The sequence below is a fragment of the Diceros bicornis genome, chromosome 3 (assembly GCF_020826845.1).
Source record: "Diceros bicornis minor isolate mBicDic1 chromosome 3, mDicBic1.mat.cur, whole genome shotgun sequence".
NCBI lineage: Eukaryota > Metazoa > Chordata > Mammalia > Perissodactyla > Rhinocerotidae > Diceros > Diceros bicornis.
The window spans coordinates 35,216,531-35,236,341 of NC_080742.1; the positions used below are offsets into that span (position 1 = coordinate 35,216,531).

Genomic DNA, 19,811 nt, shown 5'->3' on the forward strand with positions numbered 1-19,811 from the left:
TTTAAAAATAGAATTGTAGAATTCTCATCATTTGCAAAACTTCATTTTTTTATGCATTGAGGTGCTATCTTTGTCAAATCCAAATCATTTTCACTAGCCTTATATTTTGAATGAAGAAGCAAGTCACAGAATTAAACATAAAATTAATGAAGACATTTTAAGATGTGAAAAATAATCTATCATTACATTAATCAAATTACTCATACACTGAAAACCACATCATTTAGCATTTGTGTTACTCTAAATTTATTTTTTTCCATTCTCTCATATTTAAACTTCTCATTTCTTATCTGTTCTCCATTTTGCTTCTCTGTTTCTTTTTAGGAATATAGTAGTTTGGGAAGAAATTTTTTTAATATTAATGGAAAATAAACCTCAGAGTAAATAAGGGAAAAATGAAAATCTCAGTTTTGTTTTCAGATTTTTTCCCCCTGTGTTCTCATATACTTTTCTGTTCTTCTGGATATATCTCATGGTTCTCTATCTCCTTATAGCATTTATTTATCTGAAACTTTTACACATGTGTGAATGTGGGATACACATGTTTGTATCACATATTGTTTTATGTATCACCTTCTCAGAGGTAAGAAAATATGTCTAGGTCATGTAGATACATAATATTGCATGCATAATAAACAATTTTTTTCTCAGTTAAATAGTTTAATTTTTAAACTTTTAAATTTGTTTTATTATTTTCTTTTTTATTCATTTTAAATTGTAGGTTTTTAATTTAAGCTTAAGAATGGTTTTAAGTACCTACAAACTTGAACCACAAATGTAATCAGAAAATAATACTTTAATCCTAGTTAATCCACATTATTGACCTTCTGTGCCTACATCAGCAACAATAGCAGAATGTCTGGTGCATAATCTCTTATGCGGACACACATATTCACAGGGCAAGTCCGATCTGGAAATGAACTATCCTCTTTTGAGGTGGTAGTTTTGCTGATTTTGGGGAAGAGACTATCTAGGATCTCATTTAATCCTTATAAAAAATAGGCTGGTTACACCATCTTGTCTAATTTGTAAAAAGAAACTGGGTCAGCTCAATTACAGATAGTTGTAAGTTACTCTAAGTGGTCTGTAAGCCAAGGCTGGTGTTATTAAAATACACATTTCCTTTGTCAAAATAAAAATAATTCGCTCTCTTTAATGACAGTAGAATTGGAGTTATAAGAACCTAAGAATCCTAGCTTTTGTAGAACAGAAATTATATTTTTAAAAAGGCAGATGCTGTAGGGTGTGTTCCTGTGGGTGTTTCTTAAGCTTTGGGGCTGGGAGGTGAGAATTAGAATGGACAATAAGAACATCGTGTTCCAGACCTCACTTATAAAATGGCTTTGGAAGCACGGATGGAGGACAGTAGCCAAGATAAGCTCAAAGGTTGCTTCCGTGTCTTAACTACCAAGAGTTTCAGTTTAAAAATGAACTATTGGAAATTGTAGAGGTAAAGTGATGTGCTTTCATTAGAGAGATGTAAAACTGATTCCAAGTCCTTAAGAGAAAGGAGAAATGAAACATCAGAGCCAGAAATAATTACACCAACGGCATACTTAAACACCAACAAAACTGCTTCAATAGGCACCCTGTTACATGTGGTATTCAGTTTGTCTTGCACAATGTTATAAAATGGTCAGTGTACTTCTGGTTAAGTGAAACGAAACCAGAAATAGACATTGTACTCTGTCTGTTCTAATTGAATACGTTCACACACAGGAGGCAAAATAAAGAAGAAATTTAGGAGGATAAATGAATCCAGTTTGCCTGACAGTATGCTATTCTGAACGTGGATACTATTCATGGAAAGAATTCAGAGTGAACTATTTCTATATTGGAAAAAATGTGGGTCTTGAACCCAGACAGAATTTAGTTTGACTACTAGCTCTATCTACCACTTAGGCATTTTGTGGTGCTGGGAACTTTAAAATCTCTCATTATTTTCTTCACCTGTTAAATAAGCAGAATTATTCCTTCTTCATAAAGTTGTTGTAAAGAGATTGTCTCCTTTCACGAAGTTTTCACAATTTCCTTGAAAAGTAGAAAAAAATATTTGATTAAAATCTTTTGAGGTAAAGTGCTATATAAGAAAATAAACAAGACCAGCCTTGTTACACATTATTGTATCCTCTGAAATGTATTTTTAAATTAGCTTTTGCTCCTCCTCCTTAGAAAGGTCTACTAATTATCTGAACTGTGTTAGAATTTTTGTTGCATGTGAAACATCCCTGGGTAACTGCATACTACTCTCCTATGTAGTCATTTACGAGTGAAAAGGGTAAAAAGGTGAAAAGGTAAAGAATTAGTTCCATTTTGGTTGATGGTTAATGGAGCCATTGAGATCTCTATCTTTATCTCTGTCTGTGACTCTGTCGTATCTGTGTATTCTAACCATCCTAACTATTCCTCTTATTTTGTTTATTTTGAAATAATTTTGAACTTACAAAAAAGTTACAAAATAGTGAAAAGAGCTTTTTGCTTTACCATTTGAGAGTAAATTAGCAATATGATGTGCCATTACTTCCAAATATTTTATGTATATTTCCTAAAAGCCGGGACATCTCCTACATCAATCATCAAAATCAGAAAATTAACCCTCGAAGCTATAGAACACCATTTATGTTTTGCCCAACTGATGTACTTAACAGCAAAAGGACCTAGTTCAAAATCACATATTGCATTTAGTTGTCGTGTCTCTAATCTCCTTCAAACTGGAATAGTTCCTCAGTGTTTCCTTGACTTTCAGTATCTAGATATTTTGAAGATTACAGGCCAGTTATTTTGTAAAATATCCCTCAGTTTGGGTTTGTCTGACATGTTCTTGAAATTGGATTCAGGTGATGCATTTTTGTTAGGAATATCACAGCAGTGATGTATGCTTCTCATGGCATCCTATTGGGTAGTGCACAATTCCTATTTGTTACATTACTGGAGATGTTTACCATGATCACTCACTTAAGGTGGTACCTACCAGATTTCTCTACTGTAAAGTTACTCATTCTCTCTTTATAATCAGTATTCAGTGGGTGGTGCTTTGAGACTATGTAATATCCTGTTCCTTATCGACCTCCCACTCACTAGTTTTAGTATCTATCTATGTTTCTTGGCTGAATTATTACTATAATGGTTGCCAAATGGTGATTTTCTAATTCCTTCATTTCTTCTCCATTCATCAGTTGGCATTCCACTGCAAGGAAAAGCTTCCTCCTCTTCTGATTTATTCATTCTTTAATTTATATCACTATGGGTGCATGGATTTTTTAAATTATTATTTATGGATTTTTTGGTAAGGAAGATTGGCCCTGAGGTAACTTCTGTTGCCAGTCTTCCTGTTTTTGCTTGAGGAAGATTGTCCCTGAGCTAACATCTGTGCCAATCTTCCTCTATTTTGTATGTGAGTTGCTGCCACAGCATGGCTTGATGAGCAGTGTGTAGGTCCATGCCTGGGATCCGAACCCACGAACCCCAGGCCGCCAAAGCAGAGTGTGAGAACTTAACCACTATGCCACTGGGCCAGCCCCTATTTATGGATTCTTAAATGGATTATACTGTATTACAATCATTATTTATTTTGATACTTAAAATGTCTCAGTTTTGGTCAGTGGGAGCCCCTTCAAAATGTCTTCCTCATTCTTTGAGCACTTTATGGCACAATAAAAGGATCCAGGCCCGTCTTTACCCTGCTTATATTGCAGTAGCCTGGACCAGGCCATTGCTGCCACAGCCTTCCCCACATCCTCCTCTCCCCACTGGGGATCCAACATCCTGCCACTGTCTGCCTTGCTGGGACTCAATTATTCAGGAAGAAAGAGAAGGAGGAAGGAAGGAAGGAGGGAGGGAGGAAAGGAAAGAAGGGAGGGAGGGAGGGAGGGAGGAAGGAAGGAAGGAAGATGTTTTTTAAGAAATGTTCTGCTCATAGAAATTGGGAAATAGATTAGTTCACCAGTCTTATAGAGAAACAGATATTTGGATAATCAGAAACAATGGATAGGCCTCAAATAATTTATTTATTTTAATTTTGGGATGTGTCTTAGTCCATTTGGGCTGCTAGAACAAAATCCCAAAGACTAGGTGGCTTATAAACAGCAGAAATTTATTCCTCTTAGTTCTGGAGGCTGGGAAGTCCAAGATCACGGTGCCAGCATGATTGCTTTCTGGTGAGGGCCTTCTTCCTGGTTCAGAGCTGGCACCTTCTCACCATGTCCTCAGTGGTGCAAGGGGCTAGGGATCTCTGTGGCGTCTTTTTTATAAGGCAGTAATTCCATTGGTGAGGGCTCCACCCTCATGACTTAAGCACCTCCCCAAGGCCCCACCTCCTAACACCATCATCATTGCGGGTTAGGATGTCAACATATAAATTTTAAGAGGTCACATTCTGACCGGAGTAGAATGTTTTTGTTTTCTACTGGCATTTGAATGTGGGTCCATTTACTGTTTTGAGAATTCAGGGCATAAACCAACTTAGGTTCTCCAGCTCTTTATCCTATTGCTTCTGTATACTGTCTCCCAATCTGAGAAACTTGTTAAGCACACTATTTGCTATAATCTTAGACTCAGGCTTAACAAGGAACCATATTCTTTACGCTTTTCTGCCTGACTTCGTTTGCTGTGAGATGGGTGGATAGATGCACGGCCTATAGATCAGTTGGCACTGTACAGAGAAGTCGGCATTCGGTATTTCCCCCTTGGAAAGCCTTGTTGGAAGAGCTACTTTCTGCTTTTCCCTTATTTTGAGAGGTTCTCCCTGTTGCCACTGTGCTCCGGTTTCCAGGGTTAATATGCTTTCTTACAGGGTGGAGAGAGAATCTGACAGTCACAGGAAGGAGCTTTGCTTCATTAAGTCTTGAGTTGGTTAAAGCAGGCAAGGGGGGAGAAGAGAAGGAATTTAATTGAGACAGGTTGATTTGAATGAAGCAACTACTCTTAGACAACTTTGCATAACAGAGCCGGTGGTTAATGTGTTTGTCTTTTCCATCCCAGTCCTTTAAACCTTAGAAAAAAGTTATTGGAGATTGGAACTTTTTTTAATGTGTTGCAATTAGGCACATGTCCAGATGAATTCTAATTTCACTGAACCATCACCTAGAAGACTGCTAAATTTATTTGAAATCACTGATTTTATGAAGATATAAATATATAGTGGAGATTTAATAAGTGAATCCTAATTTCAAGAATATGGAACTTATGAAACCAAGCAATACCATGGAATTTGGTGGTAATAAATTAGAAATGTAAGTTTAAAATACATAAACCACATACGATTTTCATAACTTTAAAATGGCAAATGGTTTTACTGTTTAACCAGTGTTGAAATTAGTGATTCCTTCTTCACAAACTGAAAGAACTGCAGATTTCTTTGAACCGTTACAACTATTTTTAGAAGAGTTTAAAAAATATCACAAATATGTTAGTATATATTTCTAATGTAGTATTATGTTTTTTAAAGATGTTTTAAAATTTTTCAAATTCATATCAGTAGTAAACTTAAAAATACAGCATTAAATACAATAAGATAAATAAAAATACTTGATGGAATTCCTTTGGAATCTCAGCCACCTCTTGTATTTCATGCAGTTATCTCAAACTTACTCTATCTACATAGAACCTGGTAAAATCTCTTCTCTGGTTTCAAAGTCACTGTTGACTTTTTGTCCTTTTTTTCCTCCCCCTAACAAACTGCTGGGAAGCGTTTCCAAGTATCTTACAGCTGGTCTACCTTGTCCTTCCTTATTGCAGAAATCCTGTCCCAACTCTACATTTGAGCTGTGAGTATTGATCTCTCCTTAAGGCTTTTGTTCAGCCTCTCTACCTTTCACCCAGTTCTAAGTGCTATTAATAAACTTATTTCCTTTTACCAATCATAGTGCATCCTCTTCAGCTTTCTTTATTTATCCCGTTGTTTCATAAGAAACTTTTATATTTCTGAGACTATCTGCCCCTCTCCTCTTGACAATGCCACATTTGCTCTAACGCATCAGTCAGAAAACAGCCATTTCATAAGGGCCTACCATGTGTATACTTGGTGCGAGCCACTGTACTAGATGCTGGGAATATTGTGGCAGATAAAATAAACATGTCATTGTCCTGGTGGAACTGACAGCCTAGTGGAAACAACAGCCGTTAAACAAGTGATGCATTTAATTAACTGATTGTAAATGTGTGCAGTGCTTTGGAGAAGAATGAGAAAATGTGGGAGCATGTAAAGGGGGCATGGGTTCCACTGGGGGAGCTTGAGGTAGTGAGGTTGAAGCTGAGACATAAGGATTGAATACATATTAGCTGGTCGAAGTCTAGGTTGAGGAACGTTTCAGGCAAAGAGTTATCCTTGCTCTTTCCATCATCACTTTTCACCCTGTCGTCAAGCAAATTCTCATACTTTTTGGCCATGCCACCTACTCATCTCACCAGGATGCTTCTTCCTTTTAATGGGCTTTTGCCTTTATACTTTTCTGATTTTGTGCTCTTGACCTATTTTTTGGAGCTCCTGAGGTCATTGTCCCCCAGTTGTTATTGTCCCCCAGTTGTTAGATTAGGATCTACCAGTAGCAGGTTCTCAAAATCTGATTTGTCCACTGCCTCCTACCCTGTTACTCTCCTCTTCTTTTCCTTCCTTTAACTCCTCAGATTTGGTGGAATTTCTATGGCAAAGAAGCACAAGCCAGCAGTAGGGACCTCTGAAGTTATTTGTTGATAATGAACCCCACCCCACAAACACCTGGATTTTATTGTCACCAACCTCTCCTCCCATCCTAGTGACATCAAGACTTAAGGGGATTGAAAAATCTCTCTTCTTTACAGGTAGTTTGCTTTAGATCATTAAAGGGTACACATATTAGCTCTGAAGTTTTGCATCGTCTATAATTGTGCTGTATCTGTTTATCCAGTACTTAATATTTTAGATTTCTTGATTCAAGTTATTCAAAAATTTCAGTTTTTATAACTAGCAGTTGAGATTTTTTTTAAGTATAGCATATTGATATTCAGTATCACTAACACATGTTGTTTACCTGATAATGTAAATACAAATAAGCTTGTAGATACACAACAGAAACAACATTATTGTACTAGTACAGAGTGTCCGAAGTGTGCTCTCCTGATATTGGTTATTTTTTTTTTTTACTGCAATGCATTGTAACTGGGCAGCTGGTCAAACTATTTCTGGTAGCCAGGCCCTTTATTGAGCCCTAACCAACTCTTAGCAGAGAGAAAGAAAACACACATTTTCCTTCACTTGATTTTTCCTTTTTTCTTTAAATATATATATTTATTAAAATAACCATATGAATATGGAATAAAGACTAATTATAACATCTGTATGTAAACACATTACAACAAAACTAAAATAAATTGTAAAATGTAGTAGACTTATCTTTTTTTTATTTATTTTTTATATTTATTTAACTTTTTTTGGTTTATTGTGGTAACATTGGTTTATAACATTGTATAAATTTCAGGTGTACATCATTATACTTCTATTTCTGGCTGAATTACATCATGTTCACCACCCAAATATAGACTTATCTTTAACTTCTACCATTTTATTGTTCTAAATAGAGGATAACACGTCTACTTTTTAAAATTTTTTATGTTTAATTATAGTAAAATACGTTTTACCATCTTAACCATTTTTAAGTGTATAGTTCCGTAGTGTTAAGTATGTTCACAGTGTTGTAAACCAATCTCCAGAACTCTTCTCACCTTACAAAACTCAAACTCTGTACCCATTAAACAACAACTTTCCATCCCCACCCCCCACCCCGCGCCCCGCCACTCCAGCCACTGGCAACCATCATTCTACTTTCTGTCTCTATGAATTTGACTATTCTACGCACCTCATAGAAATGGAATCATACAGTATTTGTATAACTTATTTTACTTGGCACTGTCTTCAAGGGTCATCCGTGTTAGAGCATATGTCAGAATTTCTGTCCTTTAAGGCTGAATAATATTCTCTTCTCTCTCTGTATATATGTATGTACATATATATATATATATATATATATATATATACACACACACACACACACCACATTTTGTTTATCCATTCATCTGTTGATGGACACTTGGGTTGCTTCCACCTTTTGGCTCTTGTGAATAATGCTGCTATAAACATGGATGTACAAGTATTTCTTCAAGACCCTGCTTTCAATTCTTTTGGGAACTTATCTTATTGAGCCCTAACCTTAGCGCAGATATATGTACTCTCTAAATATTTAAACAATGTGGGAGGGAAGGAGAGAAGGAAGGAGAGGATAATCATTCCAAAAATTAGGCAGATGATAATCTGTCAGCCATGTAAGGTTATCTCAGTCTGCTTCAGTGTTTCTTGAAGTATTGTCCATGAACCACCTGCATTAGAATCTCCTGGAATGCTTACTAAAAATTTAGATTCTTAGGCCCTTCATCAGACTTCACAAATCTGAATCTCTTGTCCTACTCAGGAATTTGCACCCCAGGTGATTCCTACACACACAGAAATGTGAGATGCGCTGCCCTACTAGCAAGGAGATGTCTCAAAATTTACCTCTGTTTATGCATATTAAGGCCCTGCTCTCTGCTTCTTTCAGCCCCTGCTTTCCTTTGGGGCACATTCATCCCAGGCTAGCCCATGACTCACTTTCTCTTCCACTCTGTCTGTATATTGTAGCCCAACCAAAAGTTCCATAAATATCACAAAGGATGGCCAGTGCTGAGTTTGCAACCCTAAACTTTGATCTGGGCCCATTCAGGGTCCTTCTTCCTCAGGATGCTAATTGGTGATTCACTATTGCTGTCTGCCTGCTTCCAGTCAATGGGCCAGTGAAAAGGCTAGGACTTCCTCCCTCAGGCCTTGTGGTGTTTAGGTTTACCTGAGTTCTTAAAGGGACCAAATCTCTTTTCTTACATGAACATTTTAAATATGACATAGTATATTGTGACCCTCAGGACAGTCATTTCTCACATTTATATCGTATAGCCGAATGACAAGTGTGACATCTTCAATAAAATCAACTAGCTTCTTTTGCATTTTGAAATCAAACTGTCTTTATCTCGTTATCACATCCTGCTGCCTCATCATATCTGCCCTGTATAGCTTTGCTTCTAATTGTGACCTGTGATTTGTAGGTGATTTTTTTTAATATCAGCTTTTCTTCAAATAATGTTGGTGTATTTTCAGAAATATTCTCTTCAACCTTTTGTGTGATATAACAGTAGCTTTAATATTTGACTTCCATTAAAAGTGATGATACTTACTAATGATATACATTTTTTTCCTTTTTTTTAGTGAAAGAAGCCTAATAAGGAAGCCTCTTTTTGTTATAGCTGGCCACCTTTTTCAGTGTGCTCCATACAAATTTCTGTTCCTTAACTGATTTGGTACTCCCATAATTTTTAGTTTTGGCTCATTTCTACAACCAATTTTTGTGATTTCCATTTGCTTGGTTGAAATCCCTTCTAGGATGTAAATACTGTGAGAGCAGGGATGGTTTTGCTCTCTTCACATGGTGCCCGGCATGATATATGGCACATGGTAGGTGTTTAACAAAAATTTGTTGAATGAATGAAACTTAACTTGAAGCTGAGTATAGTATATTTCACATACCGCATTTATTGTTTCTGCTAGAAATTTTCTTTGCAGTTTTCTGTTATGCTACAATTCTTTTATCAATCTAAGAACTCAATTTCAAGAGATTGAGAAGGTTATCTACATAATATCTGATTGGACCAATTGATGCTACAGGGTGAAACACATATTTGATCTCATGGGGTCACTTATTTTTCTATGTTGAAAACTGAGTGAGCAGAACTCCTAACACCCATCAGTAATTTCACAAGTTTATTCTATTGGTTGGAAAGGAGACTGAACACTCTTGAGTGTGAGTGACTTGGCCAATGTATCTCCAACCTGGGTTTGCATTATCGGTGATGGATCAATGCCACAATGGGCAGCAGATTTGAATCTTTGTTTCAGGAGACTACATAACCTGGTAGAGTGAGCCTATATTTTTTTCTATTTGCAAATTTAGGCTTCAAGCTATGCACAGTGAAAATCCTTGTTGTGTCAGTCCGTTTGTTTTTAGTGGGGCCTGTAGAACCTGTTGTCAGTGAACTGCGCAGAGCAGCCCTTTAAAGAGCTTTGTTTTAGCAGCATTTTGGGATCTAGGGTCAGGAATGGTCAGCTCAACTTACCCTCACAGTATATAAATTTGCTCTGATTTAGGGAAGATTAAGAAAAAACCTTCGAAGGCCAATTTGTACAGCATGATATAATATTGTACAAATGTGCATGTACAAAATTCCTTTGGCCTTTTGAGTTTCTAGTCTTCTAGCCTAAAATTAAGAATGCCTAGGCTTAACTGTTTAACATAGTGTTAGGTGCTTAATTGATGTTTTTGGATTGCCTTAAGATTTTCCAGGAAAATTATTACCCATAACTACAAAGTTAACGAGACTCAGACCTAAAGACATCTGTGGAATCCCAGGGCAAGTTAATTAAGAGCAGGCCAGGACTGATCAGTGGGTATGACCTCAGTTGGATTTGCTGGTATTCTTACTTCCCCGAGTAAATGCCTTTAAATATTCAGTATGATCCAAAGCTTTTAAAGTAGTAAGCATGGTTTTATCTGTGTGATTTTTGTGTGTGTGTGTGTGAGGAAGATTAGCCCTGAGCTAACATCTGTTGCCAGTCCTCCTCTTTTTGCTGAGGAAGTTTGGCCATGCGCTAATGCCGGTGCCCATCTTCCTCTACTTTGTATGTGGGATGCCTGCCACAGCATGGCTTGATAAGTGGTGCATGTGTCTGCACCCAGGATCCAAACCTGAGAACCCTAGGCCACCCAAGCGGAGCGCAGGAACTCAACCAGTAAGCTCTCAGGCCGGCCCCGAGCTGTGTGATTTTAATAGCAGTTGTAAGGTTAAAATCTAACGTGATGCCTACAAGTTGTATATAAATATGTATTAAAATTAAAATTCACACTAATATCTTACAAAGTAGATTGGCTGTTCTATTGAACTCTTAATTTAAAATTTTTTCATATTTTAACAGCCGTTTATAATTCTTTTTATAAGCCCTTAGTGTGTGTGTAGAATTATTTTTCTTATTGCCCCCCGACACACACACATACAGTCAGATCAACAGCTTGATTATCAGAATGATGCCAGTGTGTTAGTTGTATTCCATCCTTAGTGAATTTTGGGTGTAATAATTTTACACCTGAATTTAGTATGTTCTTGGTGCCATTTTAATTTGCTTTTCTTTAATTCCTAGTCAGCTTGAATCTTTTGCTGTGTTGTTTGCTAACTGCATTTCGCCCTCTACAACTTAGCTATTCTTATTCTTGGCTGGTTTTCTTGTGGGGTTATAACAGTTGTCATCAGAATCCTAACCTGACAGCAGCAGGCTCCTGGGCAGAGCATGTCTTCAGCAATTAGTACTTTTGCTTTCTCCCTATTCCTCCTTTCTTCATTCTGGTGGAAAATGGGGAGTAAGTGGACAGTATTAGAAAAAGTGGAAGGGAAAACAGAACTGAACTGGAGGAGACTTAAATGTAAAGTGTATTAAACTGAGTTGGATAACTTAATTCATTTTTGATAAGTAATGGGAAGCAGCATATTATGTAATGATTTGGCACTGTCACTGGACTTGGATTCCAACACCAACTCTGTCATTCTTAAATGGATATAATAAAGCCTACCTCACAACACTGCCATGAGCACTAAATGAGATTGCATGTGAGGGCCTCCTGTCACCTCTCCTATGCTGAAGATAATGGCAGCAGCTAAGCTACATGACAAAGGCAGAACAGCAGTTGACACCAAGACTTATGACAAAACATTTGTCTTGCCCCAACCCCTCTCCCTTCTCTGCAATTAGCATTTAACATGTTTTCTCATTTAATCTTTGTAACAGCCTTATTAGGTATCATAGTCCCATTTTCCAGATGAGGAAATTGAGGCTCCAAGAAGGTTAACTTGCACACGGTCATGGATTTGGTGAAGGATTTGGGTCGAGTTCTGTCAGATTCCAAAGCCATTCTCTTGCCACAGTGCCAGGCTACCTTGTATAATGAGTGTGTGACTGAAGAATGAAAAGGAGTTAATGGAGTGGCCATTCCACTGTTCTTTCCACTACTTCACTTGGAGAATGACTAATAAGCAAACACTCCCAGATGGTATTTGCATTTTAAAAGAGGAGCTCATTAACCCTAATGAATCTCTAATTGGTGGAGCGATTTCTGAGCACTAGGGGTTTCTCCTGTGTCTTCAAGGTGCCTGGCTATCCTTTTCTCCTCTATAGGTTATCAACTATTCTAGAATCAAAATTATGTTGTAGAATGTAGTCACATACTGCTGGTCTGCCTCAAACACAATTGAATGAATTAACAGGGAGCTGTGAAAAGAATCACCTAAAGGAAAATAAGTGTGGGTTAGCCTTTTGTAAAATGAATGTTCAAAAGCTAAATAACAAATTTGGCAATGTTGAGGGTCTTCTGAAGAGTCAGGTAAAAATAATGTATTTCATAATCAATTTTAATTTCAGAAATGTTATATCAGCATTTCTCATATTGTGTTCATAGACCTCTGCAAGATGTTTAATAGGTATCAGATGAATAAAATGGCTCCCTAGTCAAATACATTGTGAAAAAAAAATTAAAATTTCTTTGCCAAAGAATTTCTCAGAGCCTTTAACATGTAAAGTACATTGGAAATCAACTGGAAGGGAACACATTCTGTAGTTTTTTCTTATACTTTTGACCATAGAAATATTTTTTCCATGTGAACCACTTGAAATTATTGTTTTGTAGACTACATTCTTAGATATGGAGTTCCAGATAATTCCTCTCTAATTAAGGAAAAGAAAGAAAACAGTTTGCTGTATTCACAACTTTTCTTCTGCAGGTAGGCTCCAACCCTGTCCACACCAGCCCATTCCCAGTCCTGTTGGGCTCTAGGGCATTCCAGCAATAACACCCGTCTTCCCTATTCTCAAGAGAAGAGAAAGAGATGGGGGCCGAACCACGTGCAACCAAGTCCTCCTAAGTCACCAACCCATGGACTGGAGAGTGGAGGGAGGCGTGGGGTGCTCCCCCTACATTGAAGGCCTAAGGAGTGAGGGTGCTCCCTCACCCTCCCCTTTCCCTGCCCCCCCACCAAACAAGTCTCCTCTGGGTGACCCAAATAGGCATTCGGGTTCCCCTTCCATCACTGGGGATTTCTCTCCTTCACCTTCCCTTATACTTTGTGCTCACTCTACCATTTCTCCTCTCCCTCCACCCAGTTCACCCAGTAGAATAGGATCGTGATGATACTCTAATGACTGTCCCTTTCTCATCTCCTGTATAACTTAAATGTAATTCTGCTTTTTACCCTAGAAAAAGTGGAGTACATATATTCTCTAAAACAGAGATGGAGAAACTACAGCCTGACCTGTTTTTGTAAATAAAATTTTATTGAAACACAGCCACACTCATTGGTTTACATATTGTCTGTTGCTGCTCTCGGCTACAATGGTAGAGTTGAGAAGTTGCGACAGGGACAGTAGGGCCCACAAAGCCTAAAATATTTACTATCCAGCCCTTTACAGAAAAAAATTTGCCAAACCCTAATCTAAAACATAGATGAATTTCATTTCAGTCCTGTAAGTTAAGTTCTGCAAGAGTTTCGTTAGTATGTATGTGTAGCCTTTTCATTAACCCACTCTAAATAAAAACACTTTAAACCAAGAAAATTGCATGGTTGTAGTATAAGAGGGATTTTGCCTCTTGTGAAATTGTTTCTAGCCTTTCAGACTTCTGGAAAAGTATCAAGGGGATTGTGTGTTTCCTTTGAAGGCCCGGAAAGAAGGACAGAGGCTTGCTCTGGTCAGAAGTATTTGGCATCCTCAGTGGAAAGGGAAGAGAACAGATAATCCATGGGGCCTATGGAAGAAAGGAGTCGAGAAATGTCTGGGGGCCCAGGGGATTGGACCAGCACAAGATCCTGCCTTCAAAGCTCCCTCTCGGAGCCCCAGGCTCTTCTCTTCTCATCCTGTTCTGGAACTCAGACTTGATTCCTCCCAGCTCAGCCCCCATCCATTGGAACCTTCCACAGAATCCCAAGATGTCAGGAGACAGGGTTCTGCTCCCACTGCAACTGCCTTCTACCTGGGAGACCCTGGGCTAGTCACTGAGTGCCTCTGCCCCTTAGGGTTCACTCACCTGAAAACTGGGGAGTTGGTGGATTGGGAAAGATGTCTTATTTCGCCATAGCGAGAATAAAATGTGGTATTGTAAAAAAGGCTTTATGAGGGCCTGCCCAGTGGCGTAGTGGTTAAGTTCTCACTCTCGGCTTCGGAGGCCCGGGGTGCATGTGTTCGGACCCCAGGGTCAGACCTACACACTGCTCATCAAACTATGCTGTGGCAGTGTCCCACATACAAAATAGAGGAAGATTGCCACAGATGTTAGTTCAGGGTGAATCTTCCTCAAGCAAAAAGAGGAAGATTGGCAACAGATGTTAGCTCAGGGCCAATCTTCCTCACCAGAAAAAAAACAAAAAGAAAGACTTTATGAATGTAAAGTACTGTGAAAATATGGGTGGTTTTTGTTCTTCTTTTTAAACAGCTGACTTGCAAATGAAATTTTAGAATCCATAGAGTTAACTGATGTTTGAAAACTAAAGTACCTTATTTCACATTTGTCACATGCATCTTTATTTATTGTTGAAGTATCTAACTTTCATGTGGGTTATAAAAAAAATGGAGAAAATAACTGAATTTTTACCATGATAAAATAATTCTTCAGTGGGAGGAAAAGAACTTCAAAAACTCTGTTTCTTTCTGACTGGTTCTTTTCTGTTTGTTGTTTGTGTAGTTTTCATTTTGTGCCTTTGTTTATAGAGAATAATCTTGCAGGTGGCATTTTTCCTTGTAATCAGTTATTGTCCTGCGTCATCGCCAGACACAGCATTTCAGTAAATAGTGATTCTGCAGTCGCTTCTAGGTAGATGTGTTGTGTGATGTCAGGAACACTAGCTGATAACCTTTCTGGTTACTCAAGCGGTAGGGAGAAATGGAGAAAGTTTCGTATAGATACACACCTTGAAATCAGAAAATGTCAAAGAATGCACAGACTTTGTGTTGAATGACTTTAGCCAAATACAGGGTTTGTGTGGCTATGGGTTGAAGCAATAATCATTCTAAAAGGTAAAAAATCTTTCTTGAGTAAATGACCTTTCATATTGGGTGATACATATTTTCTTATAAACATCAAGCATGTGAGTTATTAAACACACCTTGACGTCGTTGTACAGAGACTTGCATTACCCTGACTGCTCATGCTGCTGGGGTCTCATCCCTATAACCAAGCAAACTAAACTCCTTGTGCATTGGTTTTGCCATCTGTAAATTGGGAGTTGATTATCTTATCCCTAACTGTCAGAGGAGGGAAATTTCTGAAAATACGGCTCTTCTTGATATGCCAATAAAAGTTCAGTTTAAACAATCACTTAACAACAATAGTTGTTTGACATTCTAGGTCGAAAAAGTAGGTTGATTTAATCTTTCACTTAACAAGTGTTAACTTAATTATCCCATAGACATATTCCCAAAGTTCCTAATGCTTTTGTTTCAATAGGATTTTTAAAATCATTAACTGTTTTCTGTTTTGTGTGTGTGTGTGTGTGAGGAAGATTGACCCTGAGGTCAAACATCTGCTGCCAATCTTCCTCTTTTTGCTGGGGAAGGTTGGCCCTGAGCTAACATCTGTGCCCATCCTCCTCTATTTTATATGTGGGATGCTGCCACAGCATGGCTTGATGAGTGGTGCATAGGTCTACACCCAGGATCCAAACCTGCAAACCCCAGGCTGCCAAAGTGGAGTGCACAAACTTAACCACTTCGCCACCGGTCTGGCCCCTAACTGTTTGTAACATTATGAATCACTAGTAACAATACATCATAGTGGTATTTAAAATAAATTAGCCTTTTAATTTTCACAAATATGTTTTAGAAAAAAGACACTAACTGTATGCTGAAATATAGTTTTTATTACATACCATTTAGTATTATTTTTTCATGGTTTTATAGTCTGGAAACTTGAAAGAGAAGTGATTTATTCAGCTAATATTTATGGGACAATAATAATGTTGCACACAGCTGAGAACAAAGCTTATAGGCTGGATTATGCATTGATGTACTTGGATTTTAAACATTTTGGGGAGTTACTTTATCTTAAGTAAAATAACTACTGTCTTAAGTGAATCAACTACCAGTTTAATTCTTGCTTCTTGATTTTAGAATTTAACAGAATTTTATTTAGTCTTTTATAATTTTCATGAGGCTCTTCCTTGATTATAGCCATTGGTAAACTAAACTTTTGTGTTTCATAGGGAAGAGTTAAGTTCAGCCAAAATTCCTAATCTTCAGTGTCAGCCAAGTCATCATCTATGAATTTTGTAATCTTCCCCGTTGTGGACATTCCTGAGCTGGCTTAATATTACGGGAGAGCAGTTTACAAATTACTAAATTATCCTCTCATTGTGCTTTAAAGAAGTAGGCTAATTGTTTCTTTACTTACCATGTGTTAATCATAGATCATTAGTAATAATTAATAAAATAATCCATTAATAAATTAAATTATGCTTATACTTACCTATGTTTGTGTTTGTCCTGTGTCGTTGGAGGCAGCCTAATAGCCAGCTTCCTTTAGTTGTATACCCACTCAGGCACCAGCCTTAGGAATCAAAGTATTAACTGAAGGCTAATTTATGAATTTGTTCATTTTTCTTTCCTGCTGTAAAGATTGTTTGACATTTGGTTAATTATTACATACAGACATATATATCTGCTCTGAGGCAAATCCACCGAGACACACATAAAAACTTAATAAAACGTAAACCTTATAAAAAAACTAATTTGGAGGACAGTTAGTTATTCAGATTATAAAGACTTTTAATTTTGAAAATAATTTGGCGTATTTTCTTTAAATTGTCCACTTTCCTAGCTTATTTGAAATATGACTTGATTTATGAAATGTGAATTCACTTGATTTTTCCAGAGTAAACCTGTGTAAAGCACGATACATTTCTGGTTTGGGTTGTATGTTGATGTATTTATGGATGATTTATGAGGCCTTTATAAAATTAGTGTTCTTAAAAATTAACTTATTTACTTAGTAACAAAGGAAATAATAGTTGCTTTCATAATGTGAAATATATAATATCAAAAGATAGTTCAAATAAATAGAAGTCACTTTGACCTCAACTATATGGTAAAGTTGTTTTGTTTTTGTTTATTTTTGCTTTTGTTTCATAGGAGATACAGCAAATGAGCAAAGAATGGCAGCAAGAGGTAAAACTTCAGAAGGAGAAGGCAACCAATCTTTGGAGGTAAGTGAAACTCGATGAGTCCTTTGAGGTGAAACTGAACAAGTCACTATGATTATGTATTTCTCTGAGGATCAGTAGTAACTTCTACTCTCTTGATGTGCAGACAGGTGCCTAGATACCAAGAAACAGGTGATCTGTAGACAGTCAGGGGATGGCAGTACCGGGAGTGACTTCCCAGTGCTAAGCTTTTCCTTGTGCTGGAAATGGAGACTTTCTGTTGAAAGAGGAATAGAGCACTTGAGACAAAACACTTGAACTATTTTTAATTGAGCGATTATTTTCTAATACATTTGAATAAATAGATAGTGTATGAACCTATAGAGAAAGGTTTGAAGATAATGTCTTCAGAACTATATTACATTACCATTTCCAGCACCAAAGTGCACGCCTTGATATTGTTCAACATAAAGACTTGGGTATTTGTTCTCTTCCGCATGAGAAAACTATTTGTTCCTTGAGGAACTTGAAAATGTCATTATCGGGCCAGCCTGGTGGCACAGTGGTGAAGTGCGTGCGCTCTGCTTTGGCGGCCCAGGGTTCGCAGGTTCAGATCCTGGGCGCGCACCGACGCACTGCTTGTCAAGCCATGCTGTAGCAGCATCCCATATAAAGTAGAGGAAGATGGGCATGGGTGTTAGCCCAGGGCCACTCTTCCTCAGCAAAAAAGAGGAGGATTGGCATCGGATGTTAGCTCAGGGCTGATCTTCCTCACCAAAAAAAAAAAAAAGAAAATGTCATTGGGATACTTTTGTATACTATGTAGAAACATACTAACATTATTCAGTCACTGAAATAATCATTTTTAAGACTTAGGGGGAATGTTCATTGTTATGGTGGAAGGGCTATTCATGAATTTTGAAACTTTCTACGTGGTGACACACCTTTACTTATATTCTGCTTGTAGCACGTGAGGATATTGCTGCATACAACTAGAGTGAGGTCAGGGCCCTGGCCGTTTGGTTCATCACCATATCCCCAAAGCCTAGCACAGTGTAGGCAGTCAAAAAGATTTGTCAAAGAGTGAATGGATACAATCATGAATTATAAGTAGAGAGTAATATTTAAAGAAGAGAGATTTTTATTTTTTTATATTCAGATTTTCCACAGTCAGCAAATATTTTATAATAAAGAAAAAAACTTATTAAAAGAAGTGAGAGGAAGTAAATTGATGTAGAGGAAAAAAAGAGTCATCTTTCTCATAAAACTCGTGCATGCAACAAATATTCATTAAGCACTGACTGTATTCAAGTTACTGTGCAAGGAGCTGAGTATACAGTAGTGAAGAAAAACAGATAAACAAGGACAAAGAAAAATGTCCAGACTCTACGCTGAATCAACGTGATCTCTTTCATTTATTCAAACATTTAGCAACTGCTGACCATAAGTAGCATCTTTGATAGAAAATAAAGGTTGATGTATTTGAGGTTTGGGAAAGAACCGCCAGGATGGTTTAGAAATCATCCATGATTACTTTGTTTAATTGCTTAGATATATGATTCATTGGAAATGTTTATGGACCTCATTAATGACTATGCAAATAATGTTGAAATATTATTTATAATGAGAACATATTTGGTAAATTAGTATGGGTTCAATAAGCTTAAAAATAACACTCTTAGTTGCCAAAATAGAACTCACTTTTCTAAGACCCTTTGGAGAAGGTGGCTTTTAGTATACCAAAATAGGTCTTTTGGTGAATTCAGACAAATGTATCGATTGCCTACTATTTTCAAGGAATTGTTGGATATAGGGTGGAGAGGATATAAAGATATGTAAGACTCTGTGATTACAGAAGCATAAATTCTCAATCTATTCATGGAAAAGTAGAAAACTCCCCAAGTCACTCTAATATAAAGTGGAATAAATATATAAGTTCCTTAAACTCCATAACTACAAAGATCACTGAGATTTCAATGGTGGAAGAAATATCATTAGGGAGAGTGAAGAAAGGCTTCATGCATTGAGTGAGTTTTGAACCATAAAAAATTTTTTTTTTTTTTTGTGAGGAAGATCAGCCCTGAGCTAACATCCATGCTAATCCTCCTCTTTTTGCTAAGGAAGACCAGCTCTGAGCTAACTTCTATTGCCAATCCTCCTCCTTTTTTTCTCCCCCAAAGCCCCAGTAGATAGTTGTATGTCATAGTTGCACATCCTTCTAGTTGCTGTATGTGGGACACGGCCTCAGTGTGGCTGGAGAAGCAGTGCGTCGGTGTGCGCCCGGGATCCGAACCCAGGCTGCCAGTAGTGGAGCGTGCGCACTTAACTGCTAAGCCACAGGGCCGGCCCCATAAAAAAATTTTTTCTTACTATTTATACAGTTAATTTTTACATGATTAAGATAAATTCCTGTGAAATGAAATCCTTCATTAAGAACATTTTAGAAATACAGAAGTAAATCATGGTGTGAAACTACTTTCTACACATGAATCTCAATGACATAATAAAGGGTTAAAAAAATGAATGTA

At 37.4% G+C, this 19,811-nt stretch overlaps 1 protein-coding gene across 7 annotated transcripts in view; it reads left to right on the forward strand.

The window, feature by feature from the left end:
• UMAD1 (UBAP1-MVB12-associated (UMA) domain containing 1) overlaps positions 1 to 19,811 on the forward strand; it is a 245,805-nt gene that overhangs the window by 123,006 nt on the left and 102,988 nt on the right. For all 7 annotated transcript variants that reach the window (XM_058526081.1, XM_058526090.1, XM_058526126.1 and 4 more), the window contains one exon: positions 17,273 to 17,346. In XM_058526081.1, coding sequence (XP_058382064.1) covers positions 17,273 to 17,346 — 74 coding nt within the window. The remainder of the gene's footprint in view (positions 1 to 17,272; positions 17,347 to 19,811) is intronic.